This window comes from Macrotis lagotis, chromosome 4 (assembly GCF_037893015.1).
Source record: "Macrotis lagotis isolate mMagLag1 chromosome 4, bilby.v1.9.chrom.fasta, whole genome shotgun sequence".
Lineage (NCBI taxonomy): Eukaryota > Metazoa > Chordata > Mammalia > Peramelemorphia > Peramelidae > Macrotis > Macrotis lagotis.
The window spans coordinates 52,196,916-52,215,018 of record NC_133661.1 but is presented as its reverse complement, the minus strand read 5'-3'; the positions used below and the strand labels follow the sequence as shown (position 1 = coordinate 52,215,018).

At 41.7% G+C, this 18,103-nt stretch overlaps 1 protein-coding gene across 1 annotated transcript in view; it reads right to left on the bottom strand.

Annotated features, from left to right (window-relative positions):
- The window catches only part of CDH23 (cadherin related 23), a 460,126-nt gene that overhangs the window by 195,183 nt on the left and 246,840 nt on the right, over positions 1 to 18,103 (bottom strand). The window contains exons 11-14 of the mRNA XM_074232774.1: positions 8,386 to 8,450; positions 6,304 to 6,541; positions 3,214 to 3,319; positions 1,561 to 1,688 (exon numbers count right to left, since the gene is read on the bottom strand). Coding sequence (XP_074088875.1) covers positions 1,561 to 1,688; positions 3,214 to 3,319; positions 6,304 to 6,541; positions 8,386 to 8,450 — 537 coding nt within the window. The remainder of the gene's footprint in view (positions 1 to 1,560; positions 1,689 to 3,213; positions 3,320 to 6,303; positions 6,542 to 8,385; positions 8,451 to 18,103) is intronic.

The following is an 18,103-nucleotide window of genomic DNA, read 5'->3' as shown; positions in this document are numbered from 1 at the left end:
GAAAAAAATATAAAAAAAATTGGTGGTTAGTCTGGGATTGGAGTAATGATTGTGTTTAGTACTCTGGGTAAGTTGGGGAAGCATGGTGAGGGTAGGAGGTAATGATCAGAAATAGGATGTGATTAGGGATAGGGAAGCAGGTTAGGGTGACCAGTGCAAAGTGACCCTTCAAAATTCTTTTCTTTTGGCCCTTCTTTAAATGTTTTTGATTGTCCAACAAGGGTGAGTGATGTGTGTGTGTGTGTGTGTGTGTGTGTGTGTGTGTATGTGTATTTGTAAACAAATCATTGGACAAAGAGAATAATTTGTTTCATTAGTAATGGCAATGTTCAAGATGACAACTTCTTGAAAAAACAACAACAAAAAAGATGAGTATGTTCAAATACTTAAAGATGTTCTTGCTTGATCTGATTATTTCTTCCAGTTTATGCATCTTAACAAAGAGCATTTCAATTTGCATGAGATTAAAAACCAAAGGTTTTAAACTTCAGTTATGTACATGAGTTAGAAACCGAAGTTTTTAGACTTTACTTCTCCCTCTCCATCCTTCCGCTCTTCAGATAATCTCAGGTATGAACCAGGTCAAGATCCAGAGGCTGTCTGCTCCCCATCTTCATTCGATTCTGTTTCTGTCCCCCCCTCCCCAATCTACTAACTGCTCTCCCTTCCCCCAATCCCAATGTCTACACCAAGCCAAACCAATTCAAAAAGAGGACTAGAATGAAACAGAAACTAATGGACCTCATCTGACATTTGAACTTGTGTCCTGGGTAAGCCTTGGTCCTAGGTCAGCCAGCCACACCAGCAAGGGAGGTAATCTAGCAAATGTGCTCCAGGGGCTGAGACCCCCTCCCCCCTCCCTTGCATCAAATCAGAATGCATCTACAGATCTGACAATCTGCTCTAATCCTGCTGGAGCCTCATTAATGCACTAACTGTTCCATCAGCAAACATATACACACCCTCTCCCATGGACAGCAGCCTTGATCGGACCAGGGGTCTCAGGAGGGAAGAGGAAAAGGATGGCCTCCAGTACAACAATTTGAGGCAACACAACCCTGAATCAACTGGGATGACAGGCAAATAAACAAGGCAGGGAGATTGATTCAGGGACTGATAATTTCAGACACGGAGAGTACTAATACATGCTTGATATTCATGTCAGCCTCACTGCAGTTTGGTTTCAGGCATCTTTAGATCTTTAGACAAGGGAAAAGGAAGAAAATGGGGGAAAGGGTGTGTAGAAGAGGAGGAAGGGGAGGAGAGAGGGAACAGAGAGAAAAAGAGAGGAGAGAGAGAGAGAGAGAGAGAGAGAGAGAGAGAGAGAGAGAGAGAGAGAGAGAGAGAGAGATGAAAGTTGAAAGAAATCTCTTTTCATGTCATAGTTTTCCAAGCAGTGGAGATGGTGGCTCCTTTATTTTGGGGAGGGGTACTTGCTGACTGAAATGGCTAAGGCAGTTAATAGTGTGGCAAGACAGTGAGGGTACCCAGGGGAAGGACTTAGGACTGTGTAGGTGTCAAAAACACTTGTTGACTGGTGACTGAGAAACTAGTACTTACGAACACCTCGATGGTGACAGGGACAGTGCTATTGAGAGGTGGGTTACCAGCATCCTTAGCCATGATGGTCAGGTAAACCATTCCATTGGGGATCTGTTCGTAATCCAGGGGACGGTTGACACTGATCACTGAAATGACAGGAAATGTGGGAGGAGGAAGAGGAGGCAGAGATTCTAGGTCCATGTCATCTAGTCCAACACTTGTCTGTCCAAAACATCCATCTAGAGCATCCATCTCCAACAAATGGCCACCAAGTCATCTCTTAAATAGTATTTAAAGATCTCACATAAAGAGATACTTAGTTGTTTCTAAATTGGCATAGCTCTAGGAAATTAATCTTTGTCTTTGAAAATGAGGCTAACCCAGCTTGCCTTTTTCTCCTGTCTCCTAGGTTTTTTTGTGATGGGTCAACGAGAAAACAAATGTGAAGTTCTTGGTATACCCTAAATTACCCTCCAAACGTAAATTGTGACAGGTCCTATTTTACAATAGACAGAGCAATGGATTAGGAGATGGAGAGAGATCTAGGTTCAAATGCAGGCCCTAATCCCCACTAACTAAATGATTATAGACCAAACACTTTTGTACTTGGCATTCCTATCTTTTTTTTTTGCAAGGCAATGGGGTTAAGTGGCTTGCCCAAGGCCACACAGCTAGGTAATTATTAAGTGTCTGAGGTTGGATTTGAACTCAGGTACTCCTGACTCCAGAGCTGGTGTTCTATCTACTGCGCCACCTAGCTGCCCCTATTCCTTTCTTTTTAATATGTAAAATGTGCATAATAATTCTGGTAGTAGCTATCTCAAAGCACTGTCATATGGGAAGTTTTTTTTATGAATTCCAAATTTTCTCTTAAATGGGTATCATTATTATTAGCAGGAACAGTAGATTTCATAAACTCCTTGTATTTCCAGAGCATAACCCATGGTACTTAACATTGATTCAAAAAGATTGTTGAGGGTGAACATGGACCTCTCTGGGTCTCTGTAAAATGAGGGACTTGGGCAAGAATTGCAAAAATTTCTTTGAATTCTAAATCCTAGGATCTTAAGATGAGGAGAGACAGGCAAGGTGAAGGCGGTGATCCTCCTTTGAGCTGTTTTGCCCTTGCAATCTTCTTTCTATTCTTTCCTCTCTGAAATTACCCTTGGTTATCTATCATAGCCCTCAGATAAACAAAGTGGGTAAATTTTTTTGAGGGGGGAAATTGTTTCAAGGAATTAAAGATCTGGGTTACAGAACTTTGCCAAGGCTTACTAAGGGTCTCCAGGAGCATATTGAGGGCTTTGGTTGTCTGAAGGGAAGGGATGTTGGTCTAAGAACAACCTTCACTTCCTTTCCAAGTTTGCCCAGGGACTCCAGACCTACTTTGAATGTACTCAAGAATCATCAGAGGCAGCTCTGACAAAAGGGAACCAATAGAAGTATAGTAAGATGATCTGAGAAAGAGATAAAACTCACTGGGGAGTCAATGCCCAAGGAAGAACTCATTCAATCCTAACTCAATTATGAAGCTCACTCTTGATTTGAGGAGCACCACCAAGGTGGTATCTTAAGACCATTTCCCCTTCTCTGGGCGACAAACTCTGACCATATATGTCAGTCTCTTCTTTCTTTCCCCCTCTAGGGTCAAAAGCTCTTGTTCACACTCACCTGCATAGCCCTCATAGACACTGATATCAAAGTAGCTACCAAATGCAGATGCATTCACGATGCTATAGGTGATCTGGTTGTTGGGTGGGGAGTCTTCATCAGTGGCCTGGGGAGAGATGGAGAGGATAGTGTGTGACCCCAGAGCTGTCAAAGCCAAGGGCAATCCTTCTGGGACTAGCAGATTCTTATATTTGTTCAGAGATGAAGAAGAGGGGTCCCCAAAAGGGATATCTTGTTCTTGCTCATCCCCTTCAAGGTAGACATCTTTTTAGATAGATTGCATGTCCTTTGTTTTATTTCTCAAGTTTGATGGTCCATGACCCTTCAGCCCCTAGGCAGAAGTCATCTTTCCTTTCAGTGAGCACACTCCATTCCAGGACATCCATCCAAGCTCAGAGGAAGTTACTGAGTGGAGATGCCCTTCGCATATGGAATTGTGCTACATGCTCCCTCTCCCTCCCTTTTTCAGCCTGTCTTCTGATTTTGTTGAATTCATTAGCCTCCTTCCAGTCTTGTCACTGACTCTAGAGAGAGCCTTCAGGGAAGCCCCCATCACTCTAAACATAATTGGGCCTGATAGGTCCCACGGAGTTTCTCCGAATGATGGCAGGAGGGGGGGTGGGGGAAAGGAGGAGGGGTGTGGAGAGAAGTGCCAGACCCTGCTGCCATGAGGCAGTCACGTTAAGGAGTAATTGTCACATTTAGGTGAACAGATGGTCTGCAGATTCCATATCCTTCCCTTTCCCCCACTCTCTCCTCCAAGTTTCTCACCCAGAACTACTCCTGAGGATTACGAGAGTTGAAGAAATGAGCATTTTAAGACTCTTGACTCATGGTAGGGTATCTCATATCAGGTGGTTGGAGGAATTTTTTTTCCAATAATTCATTTAATGAAATCTATATATTACAGCTTTGGGGAAGGAAATATTAAAGAGCTCTACATGGCAAATACCAGAATCATCTGCTGCTCCCAGGAAGGGAAGTCCATTGTAGAGACATGTAAGGGAGAAGTTATACCTATCATTTTCTGACTGAGGAGTCAGAGGTATGAATTCTAGTCTTGTTGCTGCTGTTCAGTCAATTTTAGTCATATTTGACTGTGACCCCATTCTGGGTGTTCTTGGCAAAGACACTAGAGTAGGCTTGGCATATCTTTCTCCAGCTCATTTTACAGGGGAGGAAACTGAGGCAAAGAGGGTTAAGTGACTTGCCCAGGGTCACACAGCTAGTGAGTGTCTAAGGTATTTGAATTCAGGCTTTCCTAACTCCAGGACTGTTACTCTACCTACTGTGCCAGCTACCTGCCCCAGAGTTCTAATCTTAACTCATAATGATTAGTTATGTGATTTAGGATTAGCTGCTTAACTTCTTCAAGTCTTAGTTTTCTTTATCTCTAAAATGGGGAGGCTGGAAGCAGCATGATATGGTGGAAGGAATACTTTAAAGTCAGAGAATTTGATTCTTATTGCTTGCATGATTTTGGACAAGTCACTTAACCTCATCTGGTTGTTGGGTGGGGAGTCTTCATCAGTGGCCTGGGGAGAGATGGAGAGGATAGTGTGTGACCCCAGAGCTGTCTCATTTTCTCTTCTGTAAAATGAAGGGATTGAACTACATGGTTTCTGAAGTTCATCCGTTTCAGCTAAAAGTCTGTGATCTTAGGACAGTGTGTGTGTGGGGGAATTACTGGTCCTTGGACTGTGTGAAGCCTAAGAAATCATTAGATCTGGTGCTGCCATGGCAACTACAGGTGGGACTCAAAATTCAATAAATCTAGGAACCTTTTAGGGGTTAATGAATGAAACATTTGAGCAAATATAACAGATTAAATTTTAAGTTGGTAATTTGGTATGACTTACTAATGATGTTATAAATATCCAAATGGCCTTTGGCAGAACAAAGTTTCCTCACACTTGGGGACCACTTATCTTGTGGCACAGTCTCTTAATCAGCCACTCTGGTGAAGTCTCTGGGTCCCTTCTCAGAATAATCTTTTTAAATTCATAAAACATAATATGTAGGAAACCAGTTTTACTGAAGTACAGTTATCAAAGTATTTTGAAAGCAAGTTCATTGACCTTAGGGTAAGAACATCTGGCCAGATGCTTATGGCAGGTCAAAGAAACTTGGGTGCCAAACAGTCTCTGAAAGGAATGGGACGGGGACCCAATGAGGGCTACTCTCATGGGGGAAGAAGGGGCTTGCTACAAGTTCTAGATTATAGACTGGTTTCCGTTTTCCCCTATGATGGATACAGACCATTACCGTGGCACTTTCAGTGGAGGCACCCCAGTATTCTTTCCATATGGCGCAGTAAGTTGCTTGTTGTCTGCTTTGATCAGGAGAAATTCCACAGCTCCATAGCAACTGGTTCCCACTCCATGAGGCAACATGGTGGGGTGGAAAGCAGTGATCTGAGGATCTGGGAGTCATATCTGCCTTTGTGACCTTAGCTAAGTCATTTCTCTTGGTCTCAGTTTCTCCATCATTACAAAGCAGGAGTTACAGTAGATAAACTCCAATGCCTCTTCTAGCTCTGGAACCTGATCTTAGGGTTCTCTGAATTCTGTCATTGCCACTTATTTCCCATGCTACCTTGGCTAACTTCCTTCATTCCTTTGTAAGCCTCAGTTTCCTGATCAATAAAAGGGAGTTAGTTGGATTGGATGACCTCTGAGGTCCTTTGTGTCTCCAAATCTATGATCCTCTTCCTTTTGAAAGGGGGAAGAGGTCTAGGAGTTCTTAACCAGGAGTTCCATGAAAGTAAAAAAAAAAGTTTTGATATTGTGTTTCAATATATACTTAATTTTCCTTTGTCATTTTATGTACTTTTTCTTTTGCTTAAAAAACAAGGCTTTTAGGATTTGCCAGGCTGCTTTGTGACTCTTAGAGGGAGAGTCTACTGCTTCCATTAGTTTTTGAGGGTGTTGGAGAGGAAAATGAGGAAGAAGGTATAAGCAGGGGAAAAAACCCACAACTTCAGAGACCACAAACACATGACCCCTGGGATAGATGTGCTTTTCCATGCTATTTGAGTAAGGTGGTCACTCCCATCTTCTCAACAAGGGTGGGGGATGCTTGCCTCCTTACCCTGAGCCGCACCAGTTGAGTCACTGAAGGTTCATTCTCTCTTAAAGCCCCAACATAGGCATCCTTCTGGAAGGTGGGGACATTGTCGTTGACATCCAGCACATTGACTCGGACTCTTCCTGTAGTCTCTTCACCACCACCATCTCGGGCAATCACAGTCAGTGTGAAGCGCTGGATCAGCTCATAGTCCAGTTTGGCAATCAGTGTGATGAGGCCTGTGTCCTTGTCTAGAGAGAATCTGTCACCAGTAGGGAAATGGGAAAAATCTCAGAAGTTAGGTAGTCATAAAATAAGGACGGAAGTAGGCAGTCAACACTGGGGAGCCCCACCCTGTCTCCCCTCCACCAATCTCCCATCAAGGTAAGTTTACATTTAAATAAAAGTGAGTGAAATTTGAAATGATTATTTTTTTCTGTGAGGTGAGTATACGGGAGTTTTCTTCCAAGACTATGTTCAGTCTACTCTATCATCAAGCAGTCAACAACAGACCAAATACCTGGATCTTGTCTACAGCAGAAGAACTGATATGATTTAGTGAAGAAGGTATGTATCCCAAGACTCCTGGATTCTTATTATGCTGGGTTTTGCAGGGAGGGTTCTGAACCTTTCTGAATCAAAGAATTCCCATCTGGGATTTAAGGCAATGAGCTAGGAAGGATGATCGCCTTCACCCAGAGTAAAGTATGTGAGAAGCTGGAGTCTTTTTGGCCAGTAGCCCTTCAACCTTATTATTGAACCAGGCAAGGAAGGTGAAATAGACCTTCCATCCCTTTCTTCTATTTTCTACCTTGGGAGTGGCTCTTATGGGAACTTTCAGTGAATTGTCAGTTGACATTTATGCTGAAAACTGAACTCTAATAGGCAAGTCTCAAGTTGGATAGGAGGGTAATTTTCAGTCAGGACAAACAGGGCAGGGGTAGGAAAGTTTAAGGGAAGCGTGATTCTCCCTGCAGGATGCCTGAGTGATGGTGTAGTTGGGTGGTATGGAATAGGGCCTTTTCAAATTCTGTTCTATGACTCTTGAATAAACTCAATTTCAAGAGTTCCTATGTCATAGCACTCAACCAACCAACCAATTAACTTTCTTTTCATTATAAAACAAAAAGTCCAATGAATATAAGAATCATATAGTCTGTTCTCAATAATATCCAACAAAGGAAGCTTATCCTGGCATAGTACAGATACTACAAAATGGCAAAGTATCTCCAAATTATTCATATTCCACTTTGGATGGATCCTATCATTAGGAAATTAATTCTTTACGTTGAGTCAAAATCTCCCTCTTTAAAATTGCCACCCAAATATCTTAATTCTGCCTTTTGGGGAAAGCATGAAAAAAATCTATTTTTTCAAACACGTATATCTCCTTTAGTCTTCTTTTCTCCAGAGTAACCTGTTCCTTCATCTAATCTTTAAGTAGTATGGTTTCAAGTCAACTCACCATCCTAATGTTTTTTTGTTCATATACTAGACTCTCATCCTGACACACTTCCTACAGTGTGTTGCCTCTAAACCTCCAGATGTGGTATGACTAGTAGCCAGGCAGAACAAGATGGGCACTTCACTCTGGGAACCATGCTTCTCTTAATGCCCCATAAGATGCCATTAGTTGCTCTGGCTGTCTCGTTGACTCAGAATGAATTTGCGTTCCACTAAGCCCCCTGGATCTTTCACATGTGAACTGTTGTCTGGTCATCCTGCTCCAGCACAGTTGATTTTATGGGATACCTGAGGGAATCTAGCCAGGGATTTAATTCCTCTTATAGACAAGCCATATGTGGATAATTGAGAGATTTCCAAAGTACTTTTTTTGTACAAATTCAAAACACTGTAAAGATGGGAAGTTATTTATTCTCTAAGCTCCCTCAGGGTGTACCGATTGTTAGACCTACTTTTTTATGGATACAAGCTTGGTGAATTTGAGTAATTTGATCAAGGTTATTTCATTAACTGGGTGAGAAAGGGAAAGCAGAAACTTTTAGGCAGTTCATTAATTTAAGCACTTGAAAACCACTATGCCAACCCCCAGCATGGAAAGGCTCCCCTAAAGATACCTGGGATGCTGCATCTGTTGAATCTCACCTGTCAGAGTCATCACTGAGAAAGTAGTAGACATCTCCATAGCTGCCTGCATCATTGTCTGTTGCCTTAAATAAATGAGAACAAGAGTTCATAACTACCAGAAAATGAAACAGAAATGAAAAGAGATAAAAGATCCAGCTGCCAGGGTAGTCATCTGTCCAATGAACTCTTAGGCATTTTGCCCAGAGGCTTTCTGTGAAGGAAGCTGGAGAACCTTCTGGTGAAATCCCTATTTTCTTTTTCTTTATTCTGACTCTAGCAACACATAACAACTTTTTTAAAAAAATCATGAACTCATGCCAACACCCTGGACTCAAATTCTGCTCTGACTTCTGTAATTAGCATCTGAAAATTGGCTCCATAACAAGGTTGAGGAGAGACCTGCCACCTGCTTCTCTTGGGAATGAAGAACATCAGCATATTACCTTTTGATGACCTCTTTAACCTGGCCACCTAATTTCCCACTTTATCCTTGCAATAGTCCAAGGGAAAGAGGGACGAGGAGGGAGTCAGGTATTATTCTCTCTATTTAATAAATGAGGAAATTGACACCCAGGCAGAAATTGTATTTAATCCAAAGCCTATAGTTTAACAATGGAATTAACAGCAAATTACTAGGAGAGTCAGAGAACACAGGACTTCCTACTCTCAATCTAAGTCTGGCTCAAATACTCATTTTACATCCCTGAGGATGCTAAGTTTCCTTCCACTTTCAGACAGAACATTCTGGAGTGAGTCAGGGCTTCCTCAGGACCATAGATTTGAAGCTAGAAGAGATCTTAGAGGTCATCTAACCCAATCCCATCATTTTTGCAGATGAAGAAACTGAGGTCCTGAAAGGTTTAAATGTCTTTTCCAATATTACATTGGTAGTGAGTGGAATTTAAGGGTATTCAGACCATGAAGAATAGTCTGTGCAAAAGCTTGGAGGTAGGAGAGGGGCTAATGTATACTAGGAACAGCCAGAATCCTGGTGTGACTGGATAGTTGAGTGTGTGAAAGGAGTATTGTGGAAGAAAACTAGGAAGGTGACTTGGAGCCTCTTTGTGAAGATTCCTGTAGGAGGGGACTTTTAGTTATTTATACAACCACATGGAGATATACAATATACCTATAGGGAGGGTGAGAATAGTTAGAACTGGGGAGAAAGACTTCTGAGTGGGGAACATGGAATCCTGTCTCTCTTCTCTTCTATCCTCTTCTCTTCTTTATTAGCCTCTTCTTTCCTCTCCTCTTCATCTTTCTCCTCTCTCCTCCTCTCCTTTTCCCTTCTCCTCTTTCCCCTTCTCTACTCTCTTCTTCCCTCCTTTCCACTTCTCCTCTCTCCCCCTCTCTTTTCTCTTCTTCTCTTCTCTCCTGCTCTTTGCTCTCTTCCTAACTTTTCTACTCTGCTCTTCTCTCCTCTCCTTTCCTCCCCCATTCTTTTTCTCAGCAAACATTGACACTTCTCCTTGGGGACTCAAATACCCATTGAGGATATTAATAATTTTCCTGCCCTCTGCCATTAGTCATAGGAATTTTATAATAGCTTTAATATCATGCAAATAATGACCATTTCAAACATGAACATCCAAGGTGGTGGCCAAGGAAGGAGAAGGAATTTTATTTTAAAGTGAGAGAAATAGAATAATTATAAGCTGAAAAACTTCCATGTTGCTTAGAGGGAACCTTCCAGGTAAGTTCTGGGGAGAGAGAATTAGGGTAAGAGGAAGGGCCAAGAAGAAGCTTGAAAGGAAATGGCAAGAAAGAGAAGATGGATGAAAGTCAGAAGGAGGATTCACTCAGCTTGGTGAACTCAGGTCTTCTGATTGTAGACTCAGAGTTATTTCCACAATAACTCATGTGAAGAGGCTGGTGGCTAGTGGTCTCTGCAGAGGTGGAGTGTTCAGAAGTCAGAAAATTTGAGTTCAAATCCCACCTGTGGCACTACCTGTGTGACCTTGGGCAATCATTTAATATCTGAGTTTCAGTTTTCTGAGTTGTAAAATAAGTGGGAAGGAGTAGGGGATTGGACTAGATGGTTTTTGAGGTACCTTTAATTTCGAGGTCTATGGTTCTATGAGGGATGGATTTATGGGAGTGAAAGAGATTGATCCAGCAGAGTGTGGAGAGAGGAGAGAAGAGAAGCATGGTCAAACCATTGGGTCATGCCCACCTTAGGAAAAGAATGAGGGGCAAAATACAGAACTGAAGAGTTGTCGGAAAAGGACAATGTGTGTGTGTGTGTGTGTGTGTGTGTGTGTGTGTGTGTGTGTGTGTGTGTGTGTGACAGAGAGAGAGAGAGAGAGAGAGAGAGAGAGAGAGAGAGAGAGAGAGAGACTTACACTTTATTTTCTCCTAGTTTGGGAGGAAGGATTGGTACCCAATTCCTAGAGACCTTGCCTGCTAGCCTGCCATCAGGAAAGTCTACCATCATGCTCAGCAAAAGAAGAATCCCAAGTGACACCTGGTCTCCCTCCCAGCTCTCCCAAGTCTGATCAAAACTACTCAATGAATGACTGATGGGTAGAGAGACTTGGGGGGACAGAGTCAGAGGACAAGCCCAGGGTTCTTCTTTAGGAAAGCCAGTGTTATCTCAGGGGAAGCATTCTACATGCTTGCCAGCCTGGTATTAGGTCCTGTTTTTTCACTATTTGGCATACCCTACTCCCTGTTTCTCTGCCACGATGCATCCACGTGTTCTATTAATTAGTGCATCTCCCTGTGGGGACAACTGAGACCGGATGCAAGTTTCAATTGGTAAATTGTGGGTGTGAGGGTTCTTCTGGCCAGAAGCAATGAGCTAGATTGCTCAGATGACCTCCTAGTCTTGGCGGGGGGGGGGGGAGGGAGGGGCATCCTCTATTTGACCAGAGGCTCTGAGGCTTGCCAAATTATCATTTACAACAATTTGGGGGAGTTTAGGGAATTTCAAATAAACATCTTGAGGCTGAATACATCTGGATGAAGCTCTGGATCTGAAACCAGGAAGAGCTAAGGAGAAATCAGTTCTTATATACTTTACTAAGTTATGTGACCCTGGGCAAGTTGCTTAACTAATCTGCCTCAGTTTCCACATTGGTAGAATGGGGATAATAAGAGAATCTCTCTTCTGGGGCTATTGAGAGGACAGAATAAGATAATATATGTAGAATGCCCTGTAAACCTTAAAGCTCTATAGAAATATTAACTACTATTTTTGTTACTATCCCTAGTAATAATTATCATTTTAATTTCAAAATAGTCACAGTAGAGAGAAAGGAAAGGACTCTTCTCAAGGATACTGGAGTATCTATCTAGACTGTAGCTTGTATGTATTTGTTCTCTATAAACAGAGAAAGGACTAGAGCTTCTGGGGTCAGTGTCCAGTGACCTAACCTCCTGAGAGTAGGATCATACTCCTCAGAAGTTAATTCACTCTGTTCTGATCTAGGGTAATTTCATGACAGCTTACAGAGAATTTCTGCCAAACTCCTTAAGATTTCCCTAGATGCCCCACCTCATCTGCCTATTTCCCAGAGCCTGGACTCTGTCACCATGACATACAACCTTTTTCAGGTGTTCCCACATTGTTGAATTAGGTGACCCAGTGGAGAGAAAGATTGTTGGACTCCTTAGAATTCATTAGATTATGAGTTTCTTGAGGACAAGACTTGTCTTTTGACTCTTTTTTGTGTCTCTAGAGCTTAGTTCAGTACTGGCACCTAGTAGATGCTTAATAAAATAGAGTCAGGAAGAGATGAGGTTTTTTTAGGTTTTTGCAAGGCAAATGGGGTTAAGTGGCTTCCCCAAAGCCACACAGCTAGGTTATTATTAAGTGTCTGAGACCGGATTTGAACCCAGGTACTCCTGACTCCAAGGCCAGTGGTTTATCCACTATGCCACCTAGCTGCTCCAAGAGATGAGTTTTAATCCTGCTTCAGATAGCTGTGTGAGCCATTAAACTTTTTCAATCTCAGCTTCCTCATGTCTAAAACGAGGTTGAAAATAAGTCCTATGTTTCAAGGTTGTTATAAGGATGAAAAGAAATAATATTTATCAGCTTTAAAGAGCTTCATAAATGCCAACTGTTACTTTCATCAATGATCGAGAACTAGGGCTCTGAAGTCCATTTATTCCAATGCAACCATCTTGAAAATGAGTCCCCATGTTGATGAAGGGACTTCTCTAAGTTAGTACGGGGGCTTCAGCTTTTCTGACTACAGAGGTGATACTCTTGATGTCAACTTTGTCTCTGTATCTCTGGTGCCTAGGAAAGTAATTCAGCAATTAGACCCAGAAGGGACCTTAGAAGTCAGCTATTCCAAATTTTTCATTTTATAAATGAAGGAACCTGAGGCTCAGTGAGATTAATGACACACAGAGCAGATACATAAATACTACTTGACTGATAGAGTTTTTGGATGTAGGAAGAAATATTCCAGCTGGAAAGGACCCAACCATGATGACACCCTACTGGCTCATCTTCATCTAAGACTTACACTACCTTTTCCCCCCAATTTTATAAACACTATAATCAAAGAATGAAAACAATATAACACTTTCCACTGAAAGTGAGGGAAGGGTCATTTTTAAATTCTTCCAGGTTTTTTGCTGTAAGGGTGAGGTGGGAGAAGGATATACAGATGAGTATATTCTCATTGTCACAGCTCCTGTGAAGGGCCTGATGATGTTCAAGGGAGCATAAACCAGTGACTAAGGTGGGGATTTTGCATCATCTATTATGATAGTCCCAAAAGCCCCTGCGAACATTTGTGCAGATTGACTTACTCTGGATAAGCCCTAGATTTCCCTCTTGCTTTTTTGTCTACCACCCCCCTCCCATCTATTCTACTTTTCTAGAACCTACTATGCCATTTACTTTTACAACTAGGATGCCATTGTTGAGTCCCTAGCATCTCCCTGCACATGACAGGGACCAGACATTCTCCCATAAAGCCCAAGACCTTTGGTTGTATCATCATGCTATCTTGCTATTGGGGTGGATCCAGTTGTCCTATACCTCAACTAAGAGGAGGGCTTAGAAAAATCTGGAAGTATTGAGTCTGCAGATGGCACCTCTCAAGATCATTGCCAAATGCTACTTTCCATTTCCTAATTTTTTCCTAAAGATCATTTTACCTGAGACTCAGCAGATCACCTTTCCCATGGCTACTGAGCCTCCCAAGGCTTTATTTTCCTTTATCCCTGTCTCCCCCACCACCACACCCCAGCCCTGGTCCTGGGTAATCCTTGTGTGACTCAAAACAAGCCAGCTATAATAAAGCTGTATTGAGTTACACATTAGTAGCCTGTCTGACTCTTGTGAAACCTCCAAATTCTTCAAATGATCTTATGATCTGAGAGTGAGACCATTGTGAATTTCAATGATTTGTGATATTTTCTCCATGAGCCAATTTGGCGGAGGGGGTAGAGGGCAAGATGCCAATGAAAACCAATGCATTCTCATTTATTTTATCAAAGCTAGTCTAGAACAATGTCTTCTTTGGGAAGATGCATTGATATGTAGCTATATACCCGTCCCAAAATGGCGTCAGCTCATAGTAAGTATCAACCACTAGCATGACAAGAATCAAGGCACTAAAAATAGAGAAATTATAGTCATTGACCCAAGAATCCTTTCTTCTTTATTCAGGACTCTGAATATATCTGCTTATTCAGCTCTCTTTCATCAACTATCCTTTAATGGAACATTCTACGACTTTGCAAAGACAATGGTGACCAATCAGCTCCTACCATATGCCCCCATCGAAGTGGGTGGCATGTGGTGAGAACAAGGCCATTGAGATTGACTGGTGATGAGGTCATGATTTATAAAGCATTTTGGAAAACACTTAGGACTCTTGCCATTACTAGCAAAACTAATTCCCTTATTTGGGTCTTTATAATTGCATTTGTAAGTGCTTATTTTAGTGACGGACAATGCTGGCCAAAGTATAATTTTCTTCTGCTGACAAAAAGGGAAAACCACACACAGAGGAGGAGAGGGGAAAAAACCCACTAAAGGTTAAAACAAGGTTAGCAGCAACATCTGAGGTGGAAGGAAAGACTGTTGCACTAATTATGCCTACCCCAAAGGGAGATTAACAGGATGTGAAGGCAATTTTCCCATTGACCAAGAGGGGTCCTGGTTAGGCTCCCCTCATTGAGGAAAGCAGGAGGGTAGTATTTCTGTGAGACCCCAAAAGATAATTTCTATCAGGGTTCTTTATTCCCAACTCTAACCACCCCTGCCAATTTGACAAGTTAAATTAGAATTCCTGACTCAGTTCTCCTTGATGTCTTTTTGCCAAAAGCATTCCTACCTTTCCAACGTTATCCCCAGAGATGGGGGGGGGAGCTAAAGTCAAGTCTCAAGTCTATGAGGGTTCTTGAAATCTAATGGCTATTTCCTTCCCTACCAGAATTGGTACCAACTGGAGTATCTCACCCGTCTTTGACCTGAGGTGGCACATCTGAGTCTCCCTGAAGGGGAGGTGGGAACTCTAATTTCCAAGTTTTAGGTGGTGCAATTTCCTGAGAATCAATCTAAGCCCTTTTCATACTCTTTCTGGAATTTTTCTAGCTGCTCCTCTATCCCAACTCCTTCTACTTGATTCTAATTTAAACATTCCTAGGAAAGAGGATTAATTAGCTTGCAGATTTCTGTCCTGCAGGTCTGGTGGTTACAAAATGGTCCAGGAGTGACAATTACACTGAGAAGAGTTTTGAGTCTGGAGTCAGATCTTGTGGGCTCAAATCCCAATCCTTTCACTATTCCATGTAACCCTGGACAAGTCATTTCTCTATAGTTCATCTTCTGGAAAATGAAGACTACAGGACTTCTGAGCTTCTTTTCAGTTTTAGGTCATCATTTTTTTTTTCCTAATTCACAATTCAATGCCCTTCCCAAAATTTGGAATCCAGACCAATTATCAGATGTGTTTTAGCTAGGTGTTAGCATCTTTTGAAACCCTGTCTCACAGATAGGAGACACTCCTGATGCAGGTAATTTTGAACAAGAGATAGTGACCCTTCATCTAGTGATCCCTAGCCTAGTGGCATGCTTTAGAAATTGAGCATTTGGAGACTTGTTTAAGAAATTTTCTAACCATACATCCTTTGTTCATTGTATGAACTTTCAACTATTGTGCAGAGGAAACTCAGAAATCTAGCTAAGGCCCTGAAGGGCAGGGTCCTATCTCTGATATTAATTAAGAAATTTGACAGATTCTCCCTTCTCATGCTACACTTCCTTTTCTTCTTCTTTTGGTTCCTTAAACAGTTACTACAATACTTTAAAAAATTCTAAACTATAAATCTGGGAATGTAAAAGAAAATACCGTCTCTGAAATTGAGGGAATTTAGCAAATGGAAAATGGAAAATTGGTAAAAAAGAAGGCAAGATTTTTTGGAGAAAGTTACCTTTTCAACAGTTAGTTTAGACATAGACTTGAAAGAGTACACCACCTTTCCTCATTTCTAGTCTTTCTGAGATCTTGGGCTAGATAAAATATCCTCTAATAAATTTTGTTTGGACACATCTTACTTAGAAGTTTTCTTCTTTTCTATTCCCTGTTATATAAAAGTTGCTATCTCCCACAATCTATTCATTTGGAGAGGCCTTTGATATTAAATGTGGGTAATGAAATGGGTAGAAGAAAACTGAACAAATATCTTTTGAAAATTTCTGTAACTCTCAGAAATGGTCCTCATTCTGATGGCTACTTTGGGTGGTTCTAACACTAGGAAAGAGTGCAGAAGAATCATAGAGATCACTTCTGTTGTATTGTGTTCAATTATGGACATCATATTTTTATTTTAGGATGGGTTTTGAGAACTTGGAATGTGTCTAGAGAAGGTTAAGATGATTGAAGGCCTTCATTTTAATGCTTTATAAAGATTAGTTAAACTGTAGATGTTTAATCTGGAGAAGACTTGAGGGGTATGTGTGTGTGTATATATAAGTTAGAATAATTGAATTCAAATATTTCATGGGCTGTAATGTGAAAAAGGGAAGAGACAAGTTCTGCATGGCTTCAGAACAAGAGAACCAAGAGCAATGAGAAGTAACGAGTGTAGGTTCACCCTTATTGGAGGTCTTAAGCAAAGGCTGAACAGCTCCTCACTGGGCATGGATTCTTAGGCTTATTTTGGACCAGATGGACACTGAGATCTCTTTCAACCTGTGATCTTTAGCCCCCCTCCCCCCAGTGATCCACATAGTATTTATCTAGAAAATGAATTTTTAAAGAGCATCGAATACTTAACACTTGCATTTTTAAATTTTTTTCAGATGTCAACCTTTTCAATGTCTGTGATAATCTCTTCTAACCGCAGTTCCTCAGCCAATCTGTAGATTTATCAGTGAGTCTCCTTGCCTCAATTCACTTTCCACATACCCTTGTCAGAAAATGCCATTTCCATAGTAGTTGTTCCAGCCATTACCCAAGTCATTTATGACCTCATGCTGATTTGTTTTGTTACTGCTCAATATCCTGATCATTTCTCAGGGCCCACTTATCCACGTCTTCACCTATAGGTCACCAATAGGTCAGGCAACATGACTCAAGACTTTCCTTACTTTATATAACTCTCTTCTGATGTTATTATATCTTTCTCCCTTAACATTCTCATGTCCTCAATCCTTGTCCCATTTCTTCTTATGATCTCTTACGACTTTAGAATATACACCCAAGCTTCCCCCTTACATCCTATACTTAAATCCTCATATTACCTCTCTTCTCTTCTTACAGCTTTTATCCCTTCCTTATCCCTTTCTCTTCTCTTCCACCATCTTACATCACCAATACAGTCTTCTTACATGTTTAAAATCCTCTCTCCTTATGCCTTTATTCCCATTTCTCCTTTTCCTTTTCTTTATTCATACTTCTCTTTCCCTTACATATCCCCATCTTGATGTGTTCCCCCCCCCACACACACACCCACCCATCACCACCATCCACTCCCTCTCTTCTATTGTACTTAAGGCCACATTGATACCTCCCCAGTCACTTGGGCATATTTCACCAAGTTCTCTGCACTGCCCAAAAGGCATACATGCCTGGCCGCTCTGCCTAGGGTTTCTGCTCTGAAGCAATGTGAGCACAGATGCCGATGCAGCTACCTCCAGTCTTGAACATAAGTGGCAGCCAAGCCAGAGAGTGGTTCTACTCGCCTGCACAAATCTGCAGAAAAGGGCATGTCGTACAATTTGTTCAGGAAACAATAGCAATGTTTGACATGTCATAAGGATTGATGGAGCAGAAATTTACATGGGAGAATGCATTTTTAAACAGCTCCATGGAGTCCTGGTGCTTTGCCGGTAATGGTTTCAACATTCATCATTTGCTGAGCCCCACTGAATAACTCTTTAAACTGTATGAGATTAACTCCATTCTTGGAAGCTTTGGAGGAGCCTCTGAGGTAGCTAAGGTGGGGTGTGGGGATGAGGCAAGGACTTAAACTGAAAGAATGTACCAGATGAGAGAAGGATGAAAGCTGAAAGGGTTTTCTTCTGCTCAAGGCTGCTAAGCAGTCTTCTTTATTTCTTATGGAGCACGATGCCTTTTCAGCACCTGATGGAGGGGGATCTATCAGCTGGTCATCTTAAAGGTGCAAGGCTCTACAGTCCTATAGTCTATCCTTGGTCCCCTGGGTGCCATGGAATAGTGCTTCAATTTTTCTGACTGTAATTCATCATATGAAGCCACCTTGTGTGTGAATGAAACCAGATCTTGGCAAGTGGAGGACCAATGAA